The sequence below is a fragment of the Zeus faber genome (assembly GCF_960531495.2).
Source record: "Zeus faber genome assembly, chromosome: 19".
In the NCBI taxonomy this organism is placed as follows: domain Eukaryota; kingdom Metazoa; phylum Chordata; class Actinopteri; order Zeiformes; family Zeidae; genus Zeus; species Zeus faber.
Window position 1 is genome coordinate 21513541 of NC_137206.1, and position 20711 is coordinate 21534251.

The 20711-nt window shown below is 45.1% G+C and overlaps 2 protein-coding genes across 5 annotated transcripts in view; one reads left to right on the forward strand and one right to left on the reverse strand.

Moving 5' to 3' along the window:
• Nucleotides 1-2804, forward strand: part of LOC307244860 (ribosomal protein S6 kinase alpha-3) — a 44095-nt gene extending 41291 nt beyond the window's left edge. For all 4 annotated transcript variants that reach the window (XM_080020209.1, XM_080020208.1, XM_080020212.1 and 1 more), the window contains 2 exons: nucleotides 1976-2116; nucleotides 2221-2804. In XM_080020209.1, the coding sequence (XP_079876335.1) occupies nucleotides 1976-2116; nucleotides 2221-2343 (264 nt within the window). In that variant the 3' untranslated portion in view covers nucleotides 2344-2804. The remainder of the gene's footprint in view (nucleotides 1-1975; nucleotides 2117-2220) is intronic.
• The window catches only part of LOC307245033 (uncharacterized protein), a gene marked incomplete at its 5' end in the record, with an annotated part of 22131 nt that extends 7615 nt beyond the window's left edge, over nucleotides 1-14516 (reverse strand). The window contains 2 exons of the mRNA XM_080020443.1: nucleotides 12414-13443; nucleotides 14460-14516. Coding sequence (XP_079876569.1) covers nucleotides 12427-13443; nucleotides 14460-14516 — 1074 coding nt within the window. The 3' untranslated portion in view covers nucleotides 12414-12426. The remainder of the gene's footprint in view (nucleotides 1-12413; nucleotides 13444-14459) is intronic.
• Between the last annotated feature and the right edge of the window lie 6195 nt (nucleotides 14517-20711).

Below are 20711 nucleotides of genomic sequence, written 5' to 3' on the forward strand. Positions count from 1 at the left end.
CCACTTACAAAGCATGTAGAGGTCTGTCATTTTTATCATAGGTACACTTCAACTGTGAGAGACTGAATCAAAAAAAAAAAAAAAATCCAGAAAATCACATTGTATGATTTTTAAGTAATTAATTTGCATTTTATTGCATGAAATAAGTATTTGATATATCAGAAAAACAGAACCTAATATTTGGTACAGAAACCTTTGTTTGCAATTACAGAGATCAGACGTTTCCTGTAGTTCTTAACCAGGTTTGCATACACTGCAGCAGGGATTTTGGCCCACTCCTCTATACAGATCTTTTCCAGATCCTTCAGGTTTCGGGGCTGTCGCTGGGCAACACAGACTTTTCGCTCCCTCCAAAGATTTTCTATTGAGTTCAGGTCTGGAGACTGGCGAGGCCACTCCAGGACCTTGAGATGCTTCTTACGGAGCCACTCCTTCGTTGCCCTGGCTGTGTGTTTTGGGTCGTTGTCATGCTGGAAGACCCAGCTATGCCCCATCTTCAATGCTCTTATTGAGAGAAGGAGGTTGTTGGCCAAGATCTCACGATACATGGCCCCCTCAATACGGTGCAGTCGTCCTGTCCCCTTTGCAGAAAAGAATCCCCAAAGAATGATGTTTCCACCTCCATGCTTCACGGTTGGGATGGTGTTCTTGGGGTTGTACTCATCTTCTTCTTCCTCCAAACATGGCGAGTGGCGTTTAAACCAAAAAACTCTATTTTGGTCTCATCAGACCACATGACCTTCTCCCATTCCTCTTCTGGATCATCCAGATGGTCATTGGCAAACTTCAGATGGGCCTGGACAAGCACTGGCTTGAGTAGAGGGACCCTGCGTGCGCTGCAGGATTTTAATCCATGACGGCGTAGTGTTACTTATGGTTTTCTTTGATACTGTGGTCCCAGCTCTCTTCAGGTTATTGTCCAGGTCCTGCCGTGTAGTTCTGGGCTGATCCCTCACCTTTCTTATGATCATTGAGGCTCCGCAAGGTCAGATCTTGCATGGAGCCCCAGACCGAGAGAGATTGACTGTCATCTTGAACTTCTTCCATTTTCTAATAATTGTGCCAACAGTTGTTGCCTTTTCACCAAGCTGCTTGCCTATTGTCCTGTAGCCCATCCCAGCCTTGTGCGTGTCTACAATTTTGTCCCTGGTGTCCTTAGACAGCTATCTGGTCTTGCCCATTGTGGAGAGGTTGGAGTCTGATTGATTGAGTGTGGACAGGTGTCTTTTATACAGGTAACAAGTTCAAAGAGGTACAGTTAATACAGGTAATGAGTGGAGAATGGGAGGGCTTCTTCAAGAAAAAATTATTACTGGTTGGTAGGTGATCAAATACTGTACCAAATATTAGGTTCTGTTTTTCTGATGTATCAAATACTTATTTCATGCGATAAAATGCAAATTAGTTATTTAAAAATCATACAATGTGATTTTTGTTTTAGATTCAGTCTCTCACAGTTGAAGTGTACCTATGATAAAAATGACAGACCTCTACATGCTTTGTAAGTAGGAAAACCTGCAAAATCGGCAGTGTATCAAATACTTGTTCTCCCCACTGTGTGTGTGTGTATGTATGTATGTATGTATGTATGTATGTATGTATGTATGTATGTATATATGTATATATGTATGTGTGTGTGTGTCTGTGTGTGTATGTATGTATATATATATATATATATATATAGATATATATATATATACACACACACACACACACACACACACACACACACACACACACACACACACACACACACACAACTTCACTAATTCTGGGGAGTTTTATTACTGTGAGATTTGCACTTTTTGTCAGAAAGGTTTACATCTAAGTTCAGCTGTAATGGCTATAGCAGCCGGGAAAACCTGGAACAGCAGCTTGCAGTACATCCATAAGTGTACTTTCAGGTAAAAAAAAAAGTACTCCACCACCTGGGGTTTTGTCGATTCTAAATGGTCTTGTGACCTCTGACCCCTAGGAGCTGGTCTCAAAGATGCTGCACGTGGACCCCCACCAGCGGCTGACGGCGGGGCAGGTTCTCAGACACCCCTGGGTGACGCACAGGGATCAGCTCCCCAGATACACCCTGAACAGGCAGGATGCCCCGCACCTTGTCAAGGTACCACAGACACACACACACACACACACACACACACACACACACACACACACACTGGTACCCCATCAGGGATTCTTATTCATTCTCCTTGTCCCTCCTTCCAGGGTGCTATGGCAGCCACCTATTCTGCCCTCAACAGGAATGTACCACCCGTCTTGGAGCCCGTGGGCTGTTCCACTCTGGCCCAGCGGAGGGGTATGAAGAAGATCACCTCCACCGCTCTGTGACCTCATGAACCACTCTTCCCAAACTCCCTGCCTACCCCCCCCCTCCCCCCCCATCAACTCTGACCTCTATCCGATTCCTGTTGGACCAATCCGGTCTCAGGGAGAGACTACTGATGGACCTAGGAACCGCTAAACGCCAAATAGATGTAACAGGAAGAAAAAAAACAAGCAACAAAAGCAACACTCCCTCTCTCCTCCGCCGGGCCGGACCGTAGTGGAACATTCCAGAAATCCTCTGTCTTACGGTCGGGCCAACACCAGCTGCTGTCAGACAGGTGAGAGGTCAGACCGGCATAGTTAACTGAAAATCCTCTGGTCTCCCTCACTCTGTGTCCCTCCGGTCTGTCCTGTCCCGCGCTTCGGACAATCAAGCCTCGCCTCTTGGACCCACAGGAGAAAAACAAAAACAAATGTGCTGTATTTATTTACTCATAACGGGGGATTAAATTGAACAATGGTAACCTGGTAATCCAATGTATGCGTTTTAAAAGACCTGCGATCAATGTTGATATATCTGTGTACTTATTATACTAAGTAGTTGTGTATCATGCATTTAAGCCTCAAGTAGCCTCAGAGATGAGCATGTGAGCCGGCGAAGAGGCAGACACGCCTCAAAAGGAAGTCAGACCTCGGAAGCTTGTTGGCTTGTTCCCAGCGAGGCCCTGCCGCCGTAGTACTCGTCCGTAGAAATACACCTCCCTCACGCGAAGCGGCGCCGGCGCCATCGGAAGTCCCCGCCGCTGAGCTCCACCCGTGTTCTATGGCAGGGGGGAGCCCCGCAGGCCTCCAAACAGTAAGCCGCTGTTATTAAACTTTTTACGTACGGCCCTCGAATCCCAAAATGTGGGAGCATGTATGGTACAGGATACCTTTTGGTCACAAAGGCAGCTGATCAAATATCAATTCCAAAACAATGGCTTCCTCCTCGGGTGATACAGATATTTCTAATTGATCGACTCTCACCAAAAATATATATATATTGCCTGAAACGTAATAAAATTAACTACTATCATATGAACTACTATATTCCTATTTTAAGCATTTTCCCTACTTGCCTAATGGTCATCACATGTACACTCCGCTAGATATTCCTGAGTACGTGGTTGGCCCTTATGTTCTTGTCCTATGCAAAAAATGCCAACAATGGACTCCTCGATTAATCTGTATCAGAGACATCTCAGTTAATTGTAAGACGTAAATCAAGCCTTGAGATGACTTTCCGTGTAAAATCAGTTTATATCTGTAAGGAGGAACATTGATGCTGATACGTCCACAAACTGGGTCTTGGTCAGGGCCGCTTGGGTTCGGCATGTGACGGCGGAAGGCGCTCCGCGCCGTCTGGCTTCCAACCGGAGCGCTCGACCCGGAGCTTTGACGAGAGAAGAGGTGGATGTGAAGCACTCGCCTCGAGGGAATCGGACCCCCGGCACGAGCTTCTCCCTCGTCCTCGTACTCACCCAGGCCGCAAGCCGCCCGAGATTCTGGGACTGAACTGTAAATATGTGTCGAGCAACTCAGGTTTATATGAAATAAGGAGAAGAGAAAAAAAAAACACACTGGTTGGGGGTTGGAGGCAAGTGGGATCCAGCGACGCTACTCAAGATGTGTCCCAACCTGGAAAACCAATCTGCCCAAAGGGAAAAATGAAATCGGAATATATTCTACTGTATAACTTTTTTGGTGGGGAGGGAAGTGTTTTGTTTTTTTTCTTTTCATGATTCTTTCTCTCGTCCCTTATAATAATCACAATACCTTCACAGTCACGACTGCGTGGCTGCATCCATGTGGCTTTGTTCCCAGCTCTTCCAGATCAAGGTGTTTGTTGCTTCTCTGTTTGAGGCCCATGATGACGTCCACGCCCTTGCGCTACACACACACACACACACACACGCACACGCACACGCACGCACGCACGCGCACGCGCGCGCATGTGGTGTGAGAAACGACGTCGAAGTTCCCCTCCGCAACCTTTGAATCAGCTAAAAATCTGTCTGCTCAAACGCTGAACGTGTGGCCGCGTTGGGTTAACAAATGATCATATTAAACCGTTTCCTTTCCGTCGCTGCTCTAACGTGGTTGGAACCAACAGCATGCTGCCAGCCCTCCCCGCAGGATTAGCTGAATATAAGGGAGCTTCAAAGTGTAGGGGTTGTCTGGCCCGTCAGGGTGTATGGGATTCATGTGATGATGGAAGGCCCCGCCGGAGGTGAGGCCCACCAAGGACAAACCGGATCAAAGACATCGGACCACGATGCCCAGACAGAGCGGCGTTGGAGCGATCCTGCTCCCTCCTTCCCAATGCCGCTCGTGAGTCGAAGTTGAGGTCAGACGCATAACGTGCACCGCCTGGTGACCCTCCCTCTCTTTCTCTCGTCATTTGAATGTGTGATAACATAAAGGGATGTATCTTCATTACTCAGAGAAGAGAGACAGAAAGTTAGGATTCCTTATGAAAATTGTTTTTATATGAATATATAATGTGGAAAGCATATTCACCTCATAATCAAGTGGTATTGTACAGATTTGGGGGAAGGAATGTAAAAGTAATTAGTCTGAATGATTTTTCTTCATTTTGTGCCCCCCACCCCTCCTATATATCCATTTTACCCTTCTCCTACCGTTCTGTGTATTTTATTCAGCCCTGCTGCTAGCCTAACTCTCCATTTTTATATCTGCAGCGAGAGTCAGACTTTGTATTAAAAATAAAAACGAATCTTCAAAATTCGGAAAAATAAGAAATGGGCTTTTTATTGACATGGGTTCCAGACGGAAGTACAAACAAATAGGAATTATGTGAAGTGTGACAAGGCCAGTTAACAACAGAAGGAAGTCTGGATTTATAAGCTACAAAAAGGTCACTTTTTTTTTTTTTTTTTCCAAAGACTCATGGGCTGCTATTGTCTCTTAAAGAATGTCAGTGTCAGAATTTTCTAATTGGATGAAATAGAAAATAAAAAATAACATCAGCTATTGAGGTCACCTGCATGTACGCTTCCTCCTTGGTAAGAGAACAAGGAAGAAATAGATTCCACCTGAACGTGGGATTTGACGTGCAACACAAAAGCTTCCAGAGGCCTCGCGAGGTTGGGTTTGTGAGCCACAAACTGGAAAAACCTTCTCCAAACATGTACTTTGAACTAGGGCCTCACAATTAAAACCACTTTGTTTTTCATCCATTGGCAATATCTGATAAAAATGCTCTTTGATATTTTCCATAACGACCAAGTAGCTCTGTTCAGCTGAATATGTTCTGTGTGACTTCAATCAAAGTCTGATTAAGGTGGAGCCCTCATGCCGTATTCACGTAATATGGGCAAGATGGTAACTATGGGTGTCCAATTTAAAAAAAAAAAAAAAAAACAGCTTTCAAGGCTTATATACAACTTGTGATCTTCGGGTTTGGCTTTCAGATAAGATATAACGCTTTATCAGAAGCTATAGCAGCAGATGTGGAAATAGCCAACAGCAGCCTCCAGGAATAATAGTTAATTAGTTACTTGGCCTTTAAATATAAGACACACTCACTGAGCACTTTATGAAGAACACTATACTAATACTGGGCAAGGCCTCCCTTTGCTCTCAAAACATCCTCAATTCCTCTTTGCATGGATTCCACAAGATGTTGGAAACATTATTTTGCGATTCTGGTCCATGTTGACATGATTGCATTACGCAACTCCTACATATTTGTCAGCTGTATACTGATGCTGCGAATCTCCCGTTCCATCACATCCCAAAGTTGTTCTATTGGATTCAGATCCAGTAACTGGGAAGGAAACTGAAGAACATTGAACTCCTTGTCACGTTCATGAAACCAGCCTGAGACCACTTTTGCTTTGTGACATAGTGCATCATCATGTTGTAAGTAGCTGTTAGAAGATGGGTCAGTTGTGGCTTTGGAGGGCTGCACATGGTCAGCGACAATACTGAAATAGACTGTGGAATTCAAGCCATGATTGATTGGTATTAACAGGCCCAAAGTGTGCCAAAAAATATCCCCACACCATTACACCACCGCCACCAGCCTGGACTGTTGACACAGGGCAGGTTGGGTCCATGGATTCATGCTGGTGGCACCAAATTCTGACCCGACCATCTGTGTGCCTCAGCAGAATTGGAGATTCATCAGACCAGGCTACGTTTTTGCAGTCTTGTTTAGTTTTGGTGAGCCTGTGCCCTCTGCCGCCTCAGCTTTCTGTTCTCGACTGACAGAAGTGGAACCCGACGTGGTTTCTGCTGTCGTAGTCCATCCTCCTCAAGGCTCGACGTGTTGTGAATTCTGAGATGTTTTTTCAATCACCACAACCGTACAGAATGTTTATCTGAGCTACTGTAGATTTTCTGCCAGCTCCAACCAGTCTGGCCATTCTCCGTTGAACTCTGTCGTCAAAATGGTGTTTCCATCCGCAGAACTGCTTCTCACTGGATGTTTTTTGTTTTTCATACCATACTGGGTAAAATCTAGAGACTGCTGTGCATGAAAATCCCAGGAGATCCGCAGTTACAGAAATACTCAAACCAGCCCATCTGGCACCAACAATCATGCCAGGGTCAACAACACTGAGATCACATTTTTTCCCCCATTCTGATGGTGGATATGAACATTAACTGAAGCTGCTGACCCACATCTGCATGATTTTATGCATTGTACTGCTGTTATATGATTGGCAAATTAGACAATAGCATAAATAAGTAGGTGTACAGGTGTTCCTAATAAAGTGCTCAGCGAGTTTAGGTAGTAATATAAAAGGAAACTATTGTTCATGGTGTGTAATCTATCCCACATATGATAATCACCTGTATAGATTTGATATTATTCCATCCTTCTGCTTCCGTTCTTTTGGGTCTTTCAGTAGAATGCAAACAGATAGAAAACTGGCGATAGTTCACAATAACATATACAAAGGTGTGAGAGCAGAACGGTGTCAAAACGTTTACGGAGCTGCTGTTGGGAGCGACAGGTCGTTCAAACGTTGGTTTTAGATATATATATTCCAAATCAATTAAACTCAATTGGTTCTAACATTCCCTTCTGATCCCTTTCAATCAGCCACGGTCATTCCAATTTAAAAAACAGGTAGGTTATGGCTGTATTTATATCAATTAAATCTATTGTATGGAAAACCAGCCAATTCTTCAGCCCAATCAATTATGAGGTATAAAACAAGTGAAATCTAAATCCATGCGGCAAAACCATAATCAATCATCCACATCCACAGAAAACATGACCTTCAACTGACTCAAACTAAATAAGAAAAAAATAGACATTTTCTACAATTCATGGGGTGTGACTTAAGCACTTAATATACAGTACATCATCTGTGAATCTTGTGGGAAATGAGACAACGTTAGAGTTCACTTTCCTCCTGAGACCCAGCCCATTGACTTAGGTCCTCTATACCGGACATTTTGTTCATGTGCATCTCCTTTTACTCTTTTGAATTACTCTATCAACCCCTGCTCTGCTGTAAAGAGGACATCCTGGGCTTTCCAGGGATATGTAATGTGATAGGCTGGGATGCTGGCTACCTCCCCTTCCTTCTCATCAAAAATGGACGACATGGCAGCAAGCACATTTTATGGAAAGCGGAGAGGTAAATCAAATATTGTTTATCTATTGATTTTTTCCAATTATCGGGGTATCACACTACTCAGCTTTCTCGGGAAAGTTTACTCCAGGGTGCTGGAAAGGAGGCTCAGGCCGATTTTCGAACCTCAGATTCAGGAGGAGCAATGCGGCCGAGTGTGAAGCGGTCGGGACGAGTGTCAGCACCTCCAAGTGTGAGGCCATGGTTCTCTGCCGGAAAACGGTGGATTGCTCCCTCCGGGTTGGGAGCGAGTTGCTGCCCCAAGTGAAGGAGTTCAAGTATCTTGGGATCTTGTTCACAAGTGAGGGGAAAATGGAGCGTGAGATGGACAGGTGGATCGGTGCGGTGTCAGCAGTGATGCGGGCGTTGTACCGGACCGTTGTGGTGAAGAGGGAGCTGAGCCGGAAGGCAAAGCTCTCAATTTACCAGTCCATCTACGTCCCAACCCTCACCTATGGTCATGAGCTTTGGGTAGTGACCGAAAGAACGAGATCGCGAATATATATATATAATTTCATCCCTAGTGCGGCTGGGCTCAGCCTTAGAGATAGGGTGAGGAGCTCAGACATCCGGAGGGAGCTCGGAGTAGAATCGCTGCTCCTTCGCGTCGAAAGGAGCCAGTTGAGGTGGTTCGGGCATCTGATCAGGATGCCTCCTTGGCGCCTTCCCTTGGAGGTTTTCCGGGCACGTTCAACTGGTAGGAGACCACGGGGTAGACCCAAAACGCGCTGGAGGGATTTTATATCCCAGCTGACCTGGGAACGCCTCGGGGTCCCCCAGGAGGAACTGGAAAACGTTGCCGGGGAGAAGGGAGCCTGGAGCTCCTTGCTCAGCCTGCTGCCACTGCGACCCGGCCCCGAATAAGCGGAGGAAAAATCACATATTTTGATATTTTAATAAACAAGAAAATAATCACATATTTTCTTGTTTATTAACATGTAAGGAATGATATATTTCGTTCTGAAAGAAGTTATTTGTGTTTTGAAATAATAGTTATTTTACAAATGTCAATTATAGTGGACACCAAGACCATCTTCATGTACTTAATGACTCAACATTTTTGTAGGAGACTGAACTGAAGCAGAAAGGATTCTGCTCAAGATAGTTGAGGGAGATGTTTTATTTAGTTCTCAGTATCAGTTATCTGAGATATTTATCAGTGATCCTTGAGGTCTGACGATTTCCAGAGTGGGTTAAGGTTAGGGTCAGTCATGAAACAAACGCAAATTGCCTCAAGAATGTGAAGTTCGTTGACAATATCACATCCATAACACTAAAATTGTCCCAATGATGCGCTACTACCTGCCTGCATTTAATTTAACTAGATTTGTGTGAGGTTTAATTATTCATTTTGTCATTACCTTTCATTTATTGGTGTTTTTTTCCATTATAATGGATTCACACGGGTGCTGCCTGGGCTTCCTGACTGTCAGATGACCCTACAACCCCTGGAGACTGGAGTCCAATTCAGTACTTCTCCCAGTCCAAAGTCTTTGAAGATTTTGCAGCATTCACAAATCAAAGAGAGCTACAAATTAGAGGAGTGCTACTTCACAACAATCGACCTCGTGGATGCATTGCTGGCTAAGGGCCTTCCAGCAACTGGAACCATAATGAAGAACCGAGTCCCAAAGCTGTGCCAGCTGCCAGGAGACAAGCAGTTACCAAAAGAGGGAAGAGGAGCATCAGTGCTGGTGGTCAGAAAAGAGTCCTGAGCTGGCAATCACGAAATGATTTGGCAACAAACCAGTGCTGATGCCTTCCACTGTACATGGTAAAGATCCTGAAGATATCTGCACCAGATGGTCCAAAAAAGAAAAAGTCCAGGTGAGAAGACCAGCAGGGATCAGACAATGCAACGACAACATGGGTGGTATGGACCTATGTGACTGATGCTAAGCTTTTATTGCTCTTATGTCAAACAGGACCAAGTAATGGACGTTGCGTGTGATTTCTCACTTCTTTGATGTTGCCATCACAACGTCCTGGATCCAATACAAGTCTGACAGCAAAGTGCTTAACCGACCAGCAAAGAATACCCAACAGTACCTGGACTTCAAATTGCACCTGGCTGAGAAGCTGTTGGGAGTCCAGAACTTGATGACCGCAGTGAAGACGGTGAAGAAGAGTCGTCTGCCCTCACCACGTGAAGCCGTACGTGGCTATACAGCGAGCTAAACACTCCTCCAGTAAGTACCCGGAGACGTGAACTCGGTTTGGTATCTTTAATGAAAGCGGTGTAAAACTGTGGAATAGATAAAATATGCAGATAAACGACCATTCTCTCTGCTGACGGAGATAACAATACGTTGTCATTGTATACGTATGAACTCGGATTGTGCTGATGGAAGATGGTAGAGACGGTAGTCCTGGGACGTGATCAGATTGACTGTGTGTTTGTCTCCGTCTGCCAATGCCTGCTCTGAGGTCATACTATCATCACAGTGCCCTGATGTTGCAACACAGACTTGGGGAGGGGCTTCTGGGGGCGGAACAAAGAGTATGAGCCACCAACCAAAATGAGGAACCCACACCCAGAGCCGTCTGTGCGCAGACTAGGAGCCACGCACATGCTAGAGTTGGTGGATATCAAGCATGCAGAAAGATGCAGAAATACAGGCTGCAAAAGCGAGATGTACATGAGGTGTACCAAATGCAAGATGTTTCTCTGCCTTACCAAGAGGAGATTGCTTCCTGGATTATCGCCACTAAAAATAAAACATGCAAAGGAAGAAATAAGGAAGAATGAAGAGGGAAACTAGATAGGTTTAGGTTTGACAAATAACTAAATCACAATAAAAATAAATCTGTTCAACTTAAGTTCTACTGTTCAAATAAACACACTCAAAAGGACTCAAGTGGACCCATCAAACGATATGGACATAATGACAATGTGTTCAGTTTAGATAGAACATTTACTACTATCCTTGCAACCAACAAGCAAGTGAAACAATCCTGAATATATATATATATATATATATATTTTTTAATTAAAATGACTGTATTCTTGGTTTCATATCACTCTACAGCCTTAATATATATGTTTTTGTCTTCTAAGTTCGGCTGTCTTGACACTAAAAGGGTCCTGTGGTCCACTTCAGTTGACATGCTATAAAATTAAAAATAAAAATGAATTTAAAAAAAATCGAAATTGTAAGATGTTTTTTAACCCCAAATAGGTAGGAAATCAAACAAAAAAAAAATGTAACGAAGACACTTTTTCCTTGGTTCTCAGGAGGTTAAGCGCTGTGAGGTGTTTCGAAGAAAAAGTTCCATCTAATGTCACAACAAAAACTTTGTCTGGCGGCCTGCAGGCATCGGCGGGGGGCTGACATTTTCACAGGCGGGCATGGGGATCCCACTGGCTCGCCTGCGGGGCGGGCGGTCCGCGCAGGGGGATGTCGGTCTGTCGGCACCTGTGCCCCGGGTTCTGCCTGCACATGGGCGTTGGTTGTATGTGTGCGCCTCAGGGATGCGGGGTCTCTTCGTGCTCCCTGGGACTGGGTTATGCTCCTTGGGGCCGGGCATGGGGGTTGCTCCTTCGGCTTGCAGCTTCTCCGGGGGCTGGGGGCAGGTGCTCGGCGCTTTCCTGCGGCCATGGGGTGTCTATGCGGCTGCGGGATTCAGGAGTGGCTTCGGGGCCTTTTCCGCTATTTGGAGGCGCCACAACGCAATACCAACCGTATACCAGAACCAATTGGGATAAGTCCTGTACACATCAGGTAGAGGATGTTCCTGTGAACCACCTGTGTGCACAGGTACAGGCACGCACGCATGCATGCACACACGCACACACACACCCCCAGCACCTGCTTTGATCACACCCTAACACCCTCCTGGTAATATCTCTCTCCATTTCTCCCCCATTTACTGCCATAACTATGACAGGAAGAGGCCACGTGACCAGATGTCGTTCCAGTTGTCCTGGACTTAACTAACTTTTTTTTCAATACATGTCTGATATTTATGTTTTTATATGTGCATGCTGTTGTTTGTTTCTATGTTTGTTTTTCCATGTACAAGTTGTTTTTTGTTTCTATGCTTGTTTTTCCATGTACATGTTGTTTGGTTATATGTTAAATTGTCTCACCCGTGGTGATTCTCCCCCTCTCGGGAGTCGTGATTAGTTGTTTATAGATCCAAAACATTGTCAAATAGTTCTTCAAAGAGAGGGATTGGTGGTGGTTCTTTATAACAATAAACTGTTCTTGTCACCCTACAGGTCGTCAACAGGAGACTTATTGCAGCAGTTCTTGATGATTAAAAATTAATAAAGAGTTGGATTTCAGGTTGAGAAGTTGAACTCCACTTTCAGGCTAACTCTGTCCTAGATGCAATGGCACAAAAATATTCTGTGTTGTGTGCCCAGCATGTTGAGAGCACAGGTTAAAAAAAAATAATAATTCAAGAAAAACAATGTAATCACTTGACTTCCTGTATGCTTCTGTGGTCCAGCTATACTCTGAGTTCTGGTTCCAGTACCTGCTGGTGCACATCAGGCGTCAGAATCTTCGGTAGCAGAACTGTCCTGTTCTCCTGGTTGCTCAGCCTCCTTCTCCTCCTTCGGGTGTTTGTTTCTGATGTGCACCAGGAGTCCCCTCTCGGTTATTTCGTATATCTTGCACTTGGCACAGTAAAAAGGCGTCACGCCGATGTGCCTGGCTTGGTCGGCCAGGTAGGAATCCAGACCCTTGAAATCTTTGTCACAGACGTCACAGTGGGGAACGATCCCCGGGTGTTCCACCTCCAGATGTTTCCTGATGGTGCCGGACCTCCCCTTCTTCCCCCGTTTGCGGATCTTTCCTGCGGCGCTGAAGGAGCACAGAGGGCATTTGAAGACCACGCTCTGGTTGACGTGAGCGCGGATGTGGGCATCCAGCTCGAACTGACTGTGACACTGCTGCTGACACATCTTGCAGGGGTAGACCTTCCTCAGTCCGTTGTTGTGCAGCAGTGAAACGTGCTTGGAGAAGCCAGACATGTTGATGAAGGACTTGCCAGGTGGCGGGCACAGCTCACACACCACGGTCCCCTTCTTCTGACCCGCCTGCTGCGACCAGCCATCAAGCGCCACACCACTCTGCGAGGGATGGAAATTTCCACTTTTTGTCTTTTTTCTGCTTGACCATCTCATCTCCATTATTGCGTCTTGCACCCTCGACTTTTTAGCCAAGGGCCTTCGGAGGTGTTCTCGGCCGGAGGGGCGATTCTTCTTTTCGGCCGGCCTGTCCAGCGCTAGTTTGAATTGATAGCTCTCCCCTTCCTCCTCTGGGTTGGAGTATTCAATGACGTAGACTCCGTCCTCCTCCTCGTCCTCCACGGATCCTCCCGTCGCGCTCTCACCTCCAGCCTCCGGCCCCGACTTGCCCTGCACATCTGCTATGTGTGAGTCGTCTATTCTGACCACCGTTATCTGGTCCATACCCATGTGGTTCCAGCTGCCGTTCCCTACACCGACAGAGGACGACGCTCCTTGGGCCAAGTCTCCACCACCCAGATGATCAGATGATCCCTGAGGGAAGAGAACCAATCACCAAGTTCAAGTTAAAGAGGTATTTGTCACATACATATACATATATTTAATACAACACCGACAATGAATTCTATTATATAATTATAGAACCCAGAATCGTGATTGTGGATAAATAGATATGAGATATTGCAATGAACAAGTCAGTATGTGCGGTTTACAGTGAACTGCTGAATTGCACTTCTACTCTTCTCTGTATTCTCTCATTTCCATTACTAATTTGGTGAGTGTGGTGTGGGGGTGGTGTGGTTTAAGCAGCCATACCAGTGTTGGGTCTAAGTATTTGGGCCCAGTATCAGTGTGGCTGTACACCTGTTGCTCGTCAGAGTAACCAACTAACTAACAGGTAAAATCCCCCATCCCGACACAAACACACAAGAAGCCCTTTTCATGACATGCTTTCCATCTGCTCCAGGCTTGTTCCACCTTGCCCATTCTCTAAAAGTGGTGTGTTTTCAACCCCATTGTCTGTCTCTCTGTGTCAAGGAGCCTTGAAAACGTGACTCACGTGGAATGTGGCAGGCGGATCTGCCACTGTTAGTCATTGTTTTCTGACATAAGTAAACTGCAGTATGAGATGTTGAAGGTGTTTAGGGGTGATCTTAAGCCCCTTTCACACATAGTTCCCAGTAAATTACTGGGATAACCATTCCGGCACTGCTAGTGATTTTCACTATTCACACATGCCATGATAGTGTTGGAATAGATGGGGCAAGGGACAGTCCATTCCAGTGTAGATGTGGTAATTTGGACAATCTGCGTCAGCAACAGATGTACGATCTGAATCGGTTTAGTTTTTTTCCCTGGATCCCAAGAGACCAGAGGTTCGTTTCCCCCCCTTCTGGCTGATTCGGTTCCTTCCACTGACGGAGTCAGCACAGAGCCCCCGTTCACAATGACCCTAACCTGATGTTATGAAATCAGTGTGATCATTTTCAACCTGTCCTACACTCTCTGCCTCCAGAGAAGGCCGGTTCTCCACCCGTTCTACCTCACACCATCCACTTGTTCCCTCTCCGGTGCCGCACTCCTGTGCCAGCAGCGGGACTACCCATTGTTCCGACACCTGATTATTCTGAAACTCCAATTGGCTGAAAAATGTCCCATTGCACACGGGAAGGATGACATCATGCAATAATTAGCCATGTGCTTCTGTTTGTTTGCCAAACAATGAAAGATTCAGTGTCAAAAATGGACGGATGGAAGATACATTTGTCTCAGTAGATTAATTTCATTGTAATTGTTATTTGGAAGGTTTGTCTAAATTATAGTTAACCTAATTTGTTATGTTGTAACACATAATACAGAATCACATGGCTATTATTATACTACTTGTTTTTATATAATGTCTTGCATGGCTTATGTAAAGCACTTGGAAATACTCTGGTGTATGAGATGTGCTCTAGAACTAAACCTGCCTTGCCTATAGTTCTGCAGAATGCCACTTAGTTAAAACCATAACACGCGTGTGCATGTTACATGTTGACTAGTTGCTATCACAATCAGTTTATTCTGCCAATTACATTTCCATATACAAGGGATTTGTCGGGGTGAGGATTGGTGCGTTCTTCTATAGACAATGAGCATACGAAAAAGCTTAAGTCTGAACAACAAAAAATACAAATAGCCAACTATACAGAAAGAGCCAAACACACAGAACAGAAGATTATACAACGTGTGATTCCATGCGTAGGATAGATTGGTATATGATAAATAAATTACCATGTACTTACTAAATAGTAATAATTGATACCCTATGTACCTCTTATATGTTGGTATGTTCATCATGTTACATGTTTAATTACGATTAGAATATCTTAAACATACCCTCCGTGTTGAATTGAGGTGAAATGTTGATATGTGAAATGTGTGCCCGTCACATCAACATATAAAAGTTTGTTGAACGGAAAGCGAACGCCGATAGAAGTCGCCGCATCGGTGAGTGGAGTCGGGTGTTTACCAGCGCGTCGGCCATCACGGTGCACCACGTGTCCCGGCGACCTGTACACACGGCTGGGGCGAGCGGGGGAACGCGGGCGCAGACTAACTTCCCCTTCGCGAGTATTGGCCATGCAGAGGCAAACGCGAAGATCTCGAAAAAAGAAGGGTGTCCGTTTTCATACTGCGAGCGAAGATGGAAACCATGGTGACTCGCCGGAGATCCCCTGCGTGGTTAAAATAAACACGGGGGGGGGGGGGGCGCCAGCTAGCCTCGCGAGAGCCGGGATTTTGCGCCTGGATCTCGAGGTCTGGAGTTCGTCCTGAGTGGTTCCGGTCAAGCGGCGTGACGGACCAATCGGAGGCTGTCGTTGTTCTCGGGGGCGGGGCGGGCTGGTCGATGACGCGGTACAGAGCGCGCCGCACCGACGGACAACGACAACAACAAGGGAGGGCCGTTCGGAGACGGCCGTGCCGATGCAGCCGGTACCATCAGTTTCAGCAGAAACGGGTGTAACTCAACAGCAACCAGAGACGAACGGCCGCTGTCGTTGTGCACGGCTGGATTTGTATCGGAGGAAAAATACGTTCTCGCTGCTTTCGGAAGGGATTCGAACACGGCTCGATTTGATCGGCTCGTCCCGTTGGTGACGGAGATGGGGTTCCCGAACAAGAACCCCATTATCTCGGCACCCACCGCTATCACGGGGGGGGCCAGGTACACGAGGCTTCGAAGCTTGGGATCGCTGCCATACAGACAGGCGTTCAAACACAGGGATTACGCGACGATTGACGGGGCCAGTTAACGTCCGAGGGAAGCCTTCATTTTACAAGTCCAAAAAAGTAATATCCGAATAGAACGTGTAGGTAGTAATATCAAAGGAAACTATTGTACATGATGTGTAATCCATCCCAAATGGTAATCACATGTATAGATTTGATCTATTATTCCACCATTCTGCTTTTGCTGTTCTTTTGGGTGTTTCATTAGAATGTAAACAGTTCTAACGGATAGAATCCCGGTGATAGTTAACGCAAACAAAGTTTCCCGGCAAACCTCCATCTTGGCATGTAAGATAAGACCTTTATTAATCCAAATGGGGGACATTCAGGCGTGAGAGCAGAACGGTGTCTAAACGTTTACGGAGCTGCTGTTGGGAGCAACAGGTCGTTCAGACCGTGTTTCCCATGTGACATGAATACAACAAGAAGCGATTATATGGAATGTTGTGTACTCATTTTGTTGAAAAGAAATCTCAAATTTAAAAGAAAAAACGAAAGGCTTTTTAACAATCCCCACCCCAAAATTCAAGTAAAACTACTGTTCGAACATTGACCCTCAGGTAAGTGTTATCCTCATTTACCTTCAGGTGTTCAAATCTTCAGTTAACCATGGTCATTACAATTTAACAAGGAAATTAAGGCTTATTTAAAATGTAGCTCAATATATTGTATGGAAAATCAACCAATTGTTCACCCCCAATTATGAGTGATAAAGCAAGTCGAAAATCCCTTCCCACTTATTTTTACTATAAAATTGGGTGATGGCACTTTAGTGTGTCCAGATTTGCATTGCAAACAATTCTTCCAGTCGCCCCAAAACTTCACCAAAACACTTATTAAGGGTCTGACCTTTGAATGGGGTGGTTTTTATGCCATTTATGTAAACACTATTTGCAGTATTTGTTACCATTACTAATTCTTGATGTGGAACCTGGCACTGTCACAAGGAAGGAAGAAATTGATGAGTGAAGGAAGGTTGGGGGGGGAAGGATAGTGAAGAAAAGTGAGGGAGTAAAGTTCAAGAGATTATTTGTCACATATACAAACGGTCATACATATATGCAGTGAAATGTCATGACACCCGGTGATTACGAACAATAAGCTCTAAAAACACTAAAAAATACCAATTTGCGTAATCGACACAAGGTCACAATCGCGATTCTGGGTTCTATAATTATATAAGTAATTTCAGGAGAGATTTTGAAGGAAGGAAGGAAGAAGGTAATGAAGGAGGGAAGGAAGGGAGGAGCAAAGGCAGGAAGGAAGGGGGAAGAAGGAAAGGGAGCAAGGAAGGAGGAAAGAATGTATGGATTGCATGCAGCCAAATAACTTCTGATTTGCAAATTAAAACCCTTATTCTGAAGTAAATTCTCTATTCTACTTTCATTTGGATTTATTTGTTTTTTTCCCTCTTTTTATTTATTACATAATTCTTCCATATACAAACATATGACCACTAAAAAAAATGCAGGGAGGAAGGGTCAACGCCGAAGGAAAGAGGAAGGGTCAACGCAGAAGGAAATAGGGAAGGATAGAAGAAGGAAAGTTCAAGTTAGGGAGAGAGGGAGTGAATAAAGTGAGCAAGGAAGGATTGGAAGGAAGAATTGGAGGGAAGGAAGGAACAAGGTAATAAAGAACGGAGGGGGGAAGGAAGGGATGATGGAACAAAAAGGGGAAGGAATGAGGGAAGAATTGAGTAGGAAAGAGAGCAAGGAGGTCTGAAAGGAAAGAAGGGAGTCAGGAAGGAATGGAGCAGGTATGCATGGAAAGATGAAGGCCGTAGGGAGGAAGGAATGAAGGGAGGCTTGTGGGAAGAATGAATGAAGGAAGGAGGTAAGAAAAGGAGGCGCAAAGGAAGGGGGAGGAGAGCTAAGGATGAAGAAAAGGGTCAAGCTAAAAAAGACTACTAAGTGTTTCTGTTCCACAACACACACACACACACACACACAAAAAAACTGTCTGTACCCATTCTAGTGTTTGTTTACTGCAAAGACTTTCTATGTTTCTTTCAATGATGAATAATTTCACTTAAATGTTATTATTTAAACATTTCTCTGTAATACAACTAGGAATGGTGTTTACTTTCCCTTTCCCACCATTAAGCACTGTAGGGCGTTTTGAAGAAAATTATCCATCGAATGTCACAACAACTAGAGAATTAAAAAAGAAAACCGAAAGAAATAATTAAGAGTTGCATTGCAGGTTGAGAAGTTGAACTGCACTCGCAGACTAACTCTGTCCAGAACCTGCTGGTGCACGTCAGGCTTAACCGTGGTCATCAGGCGTCAGAATCTTCAGTAGCAGAACTGTCCTGTCCTCCTGGTCGCTCAGCCGGGTGTTTGTTTCTGATGTGCACCAGGAGTCCCCTCTCGGTTATTTCGTATATCTTGCACTTGGCACAGTAAAAAGGCGTCACGCCGATGTGCCTGGCTTGGTCGGCCAGGTAGGAATCCAGACCCTTGAAGTCTTTGTCACAGACGTCACAGTGGGGAACGATCCCCGGGTGTTCCACCTCCAGATGTTTCCTGATGCCGGACCTCCCCTTCTTCCCCCGTTTGCGGATCTTTCCTGCGGCGCTGAAGGAGCACAGAGGGCATTTGAAGACCACGCTCTGGTTGACGTGAGCGCGGATGTGGGCATCCAGCTCGAACTGACTGTGACACTGCTGCTGACACATCTGGCAGGGGTAGACCTTCCTCAGTCCGTTGTTGTGCAGCAGTGAAACGTGCTTGGAGAAGCCAGACATGTTGATGAAGGACTTGCCAGGTGGCGGGCACAGCTCACACACCACGGTCCCCTTCTTCTGACCCGCCTGCTGCGACCAGCCATCAAGCGCCACACCGCTCTGCGAGGGATGGAAATTTCCACTTTTTGCCTTTTTTCTGCTTGACCATCTCATCTCCATTATTGCGTCTTGCACCCTCGACTTTTTAGCCAAGGGCCTTCGGAGGTGTTCTCGGCCGGAGGGGCGATTCTTCTTTTCGGCCGGCCTGTCCAGCGCTAGTTTGAATTGATAGCTCTCCCCTTCCTCCTCTGGGTTGGAGTATTCAATGACGTAGACTCCGTCCTCCTCCTCGTCCTCCACGGATCCTCCCGTCGCGCTCTCACCTCCAGCCTCCGGCCCCGACTTGCCCTGCACATCTGCTATGTGTGAGTCGTCTATTCTGACCACCGTTATCTGGTCCATACCCATGTGGTTCCAGCTGCCGTTCCCTTCACCGACAGAGGACGACGCTCCTTGGGCCAAGTCTCCACCACCCAGATGATCAGATGATCCCTGAGGGAAGAGAACCAATCACCAAGGGCATGAGATATTGTTGTGAACAAATCAGTATCTGGTTTTCAGTGAATAAGCCCGTTTTAAGTTGAACTTCTACCTTTTTCTCTGTGTTCTCATTTTCATTAAGAACTGGGTTAGTCGTTTTCTGACACGAGTTAACTGCAGTATGAAATGTTGAAGGTGTTTAGGGGTGATCTTAGACCATTGGGTAGGTCTGTTTGAACTTTAATCTCTTTATATGCCTTTAGCTTTTTATTTCTATGCTTTAATTCTTATTTGCTTTTACATAACATTACATTAGGGGGGGCAGTAGCTCAGGAGGTACTGGAGGTACCGTCTAGCAAGTAGAAGGTTGCTGGTTTGATCCCAGGCTCCTCCTGGTAGCATGCTGATATGTCCTTGAGCAGGACACTTAACCCCCTAACCGTTCTCCCTTGTAAGTCGCTTTGGATAAAAGCGTCTACTAAATGTAATGTAAATGAAATAATGTGTATGTAATCATGCCTTATGTAAAGCACTTGGAAATGCCCTCATGTATAAGATGTGCTATAGAAATAACCTGCCTTGCTTATAGTTCTACAGAATGCCACTTACTTAAAACCATAATGCCTCAGTGTGCATGTTACATGTTGACTAGTTGTTATCACAATCAGTTTATTCTGCCAATTACATTTCCATATACAAGGAATTTGTCAGGGTGAGGATTGGTGCATTTCTCTAGCATATGAAAAATCTTAAGTCTGAACAACAAAAAATACAAAGCCAACTATACAGCAATAGCCAAACATACAGAAGAGAAGAATATATAAAGTGGTATATGGTAAATAAATTACCATGCACTTACTTAAGAGTAATTTATATCCTATGTACCGCTTATGTATGTTATTATTTTTTATTATTTTATGTTATTATATTTTAACATACTCTACATGGTGAATCGAGGTTAAATGTTGATATGATCAATGTGTGCGAGTCCCCGCTCCCAAGCAGTAACAAACAAACACTTTATTTGGAGAAACAGAATGGCTACGCACAGCGGAGCGAAGATCGCTCCTTCTCCATTATGCATTTGGTATCACTGTCAACTAAACCTGTCTGTTGGTAATGATGTTGGTAAAAGAAAAATGGCAGTTATTTCTAAAACCAGCCCAAACTGTATGTAGCAGGACAATGCTATTTTTTTTTTACAGACCATTGTGATTAAAAGTAGCTAAATTGGGGGGAAAACCGCCCAATCTGACAAGACTTG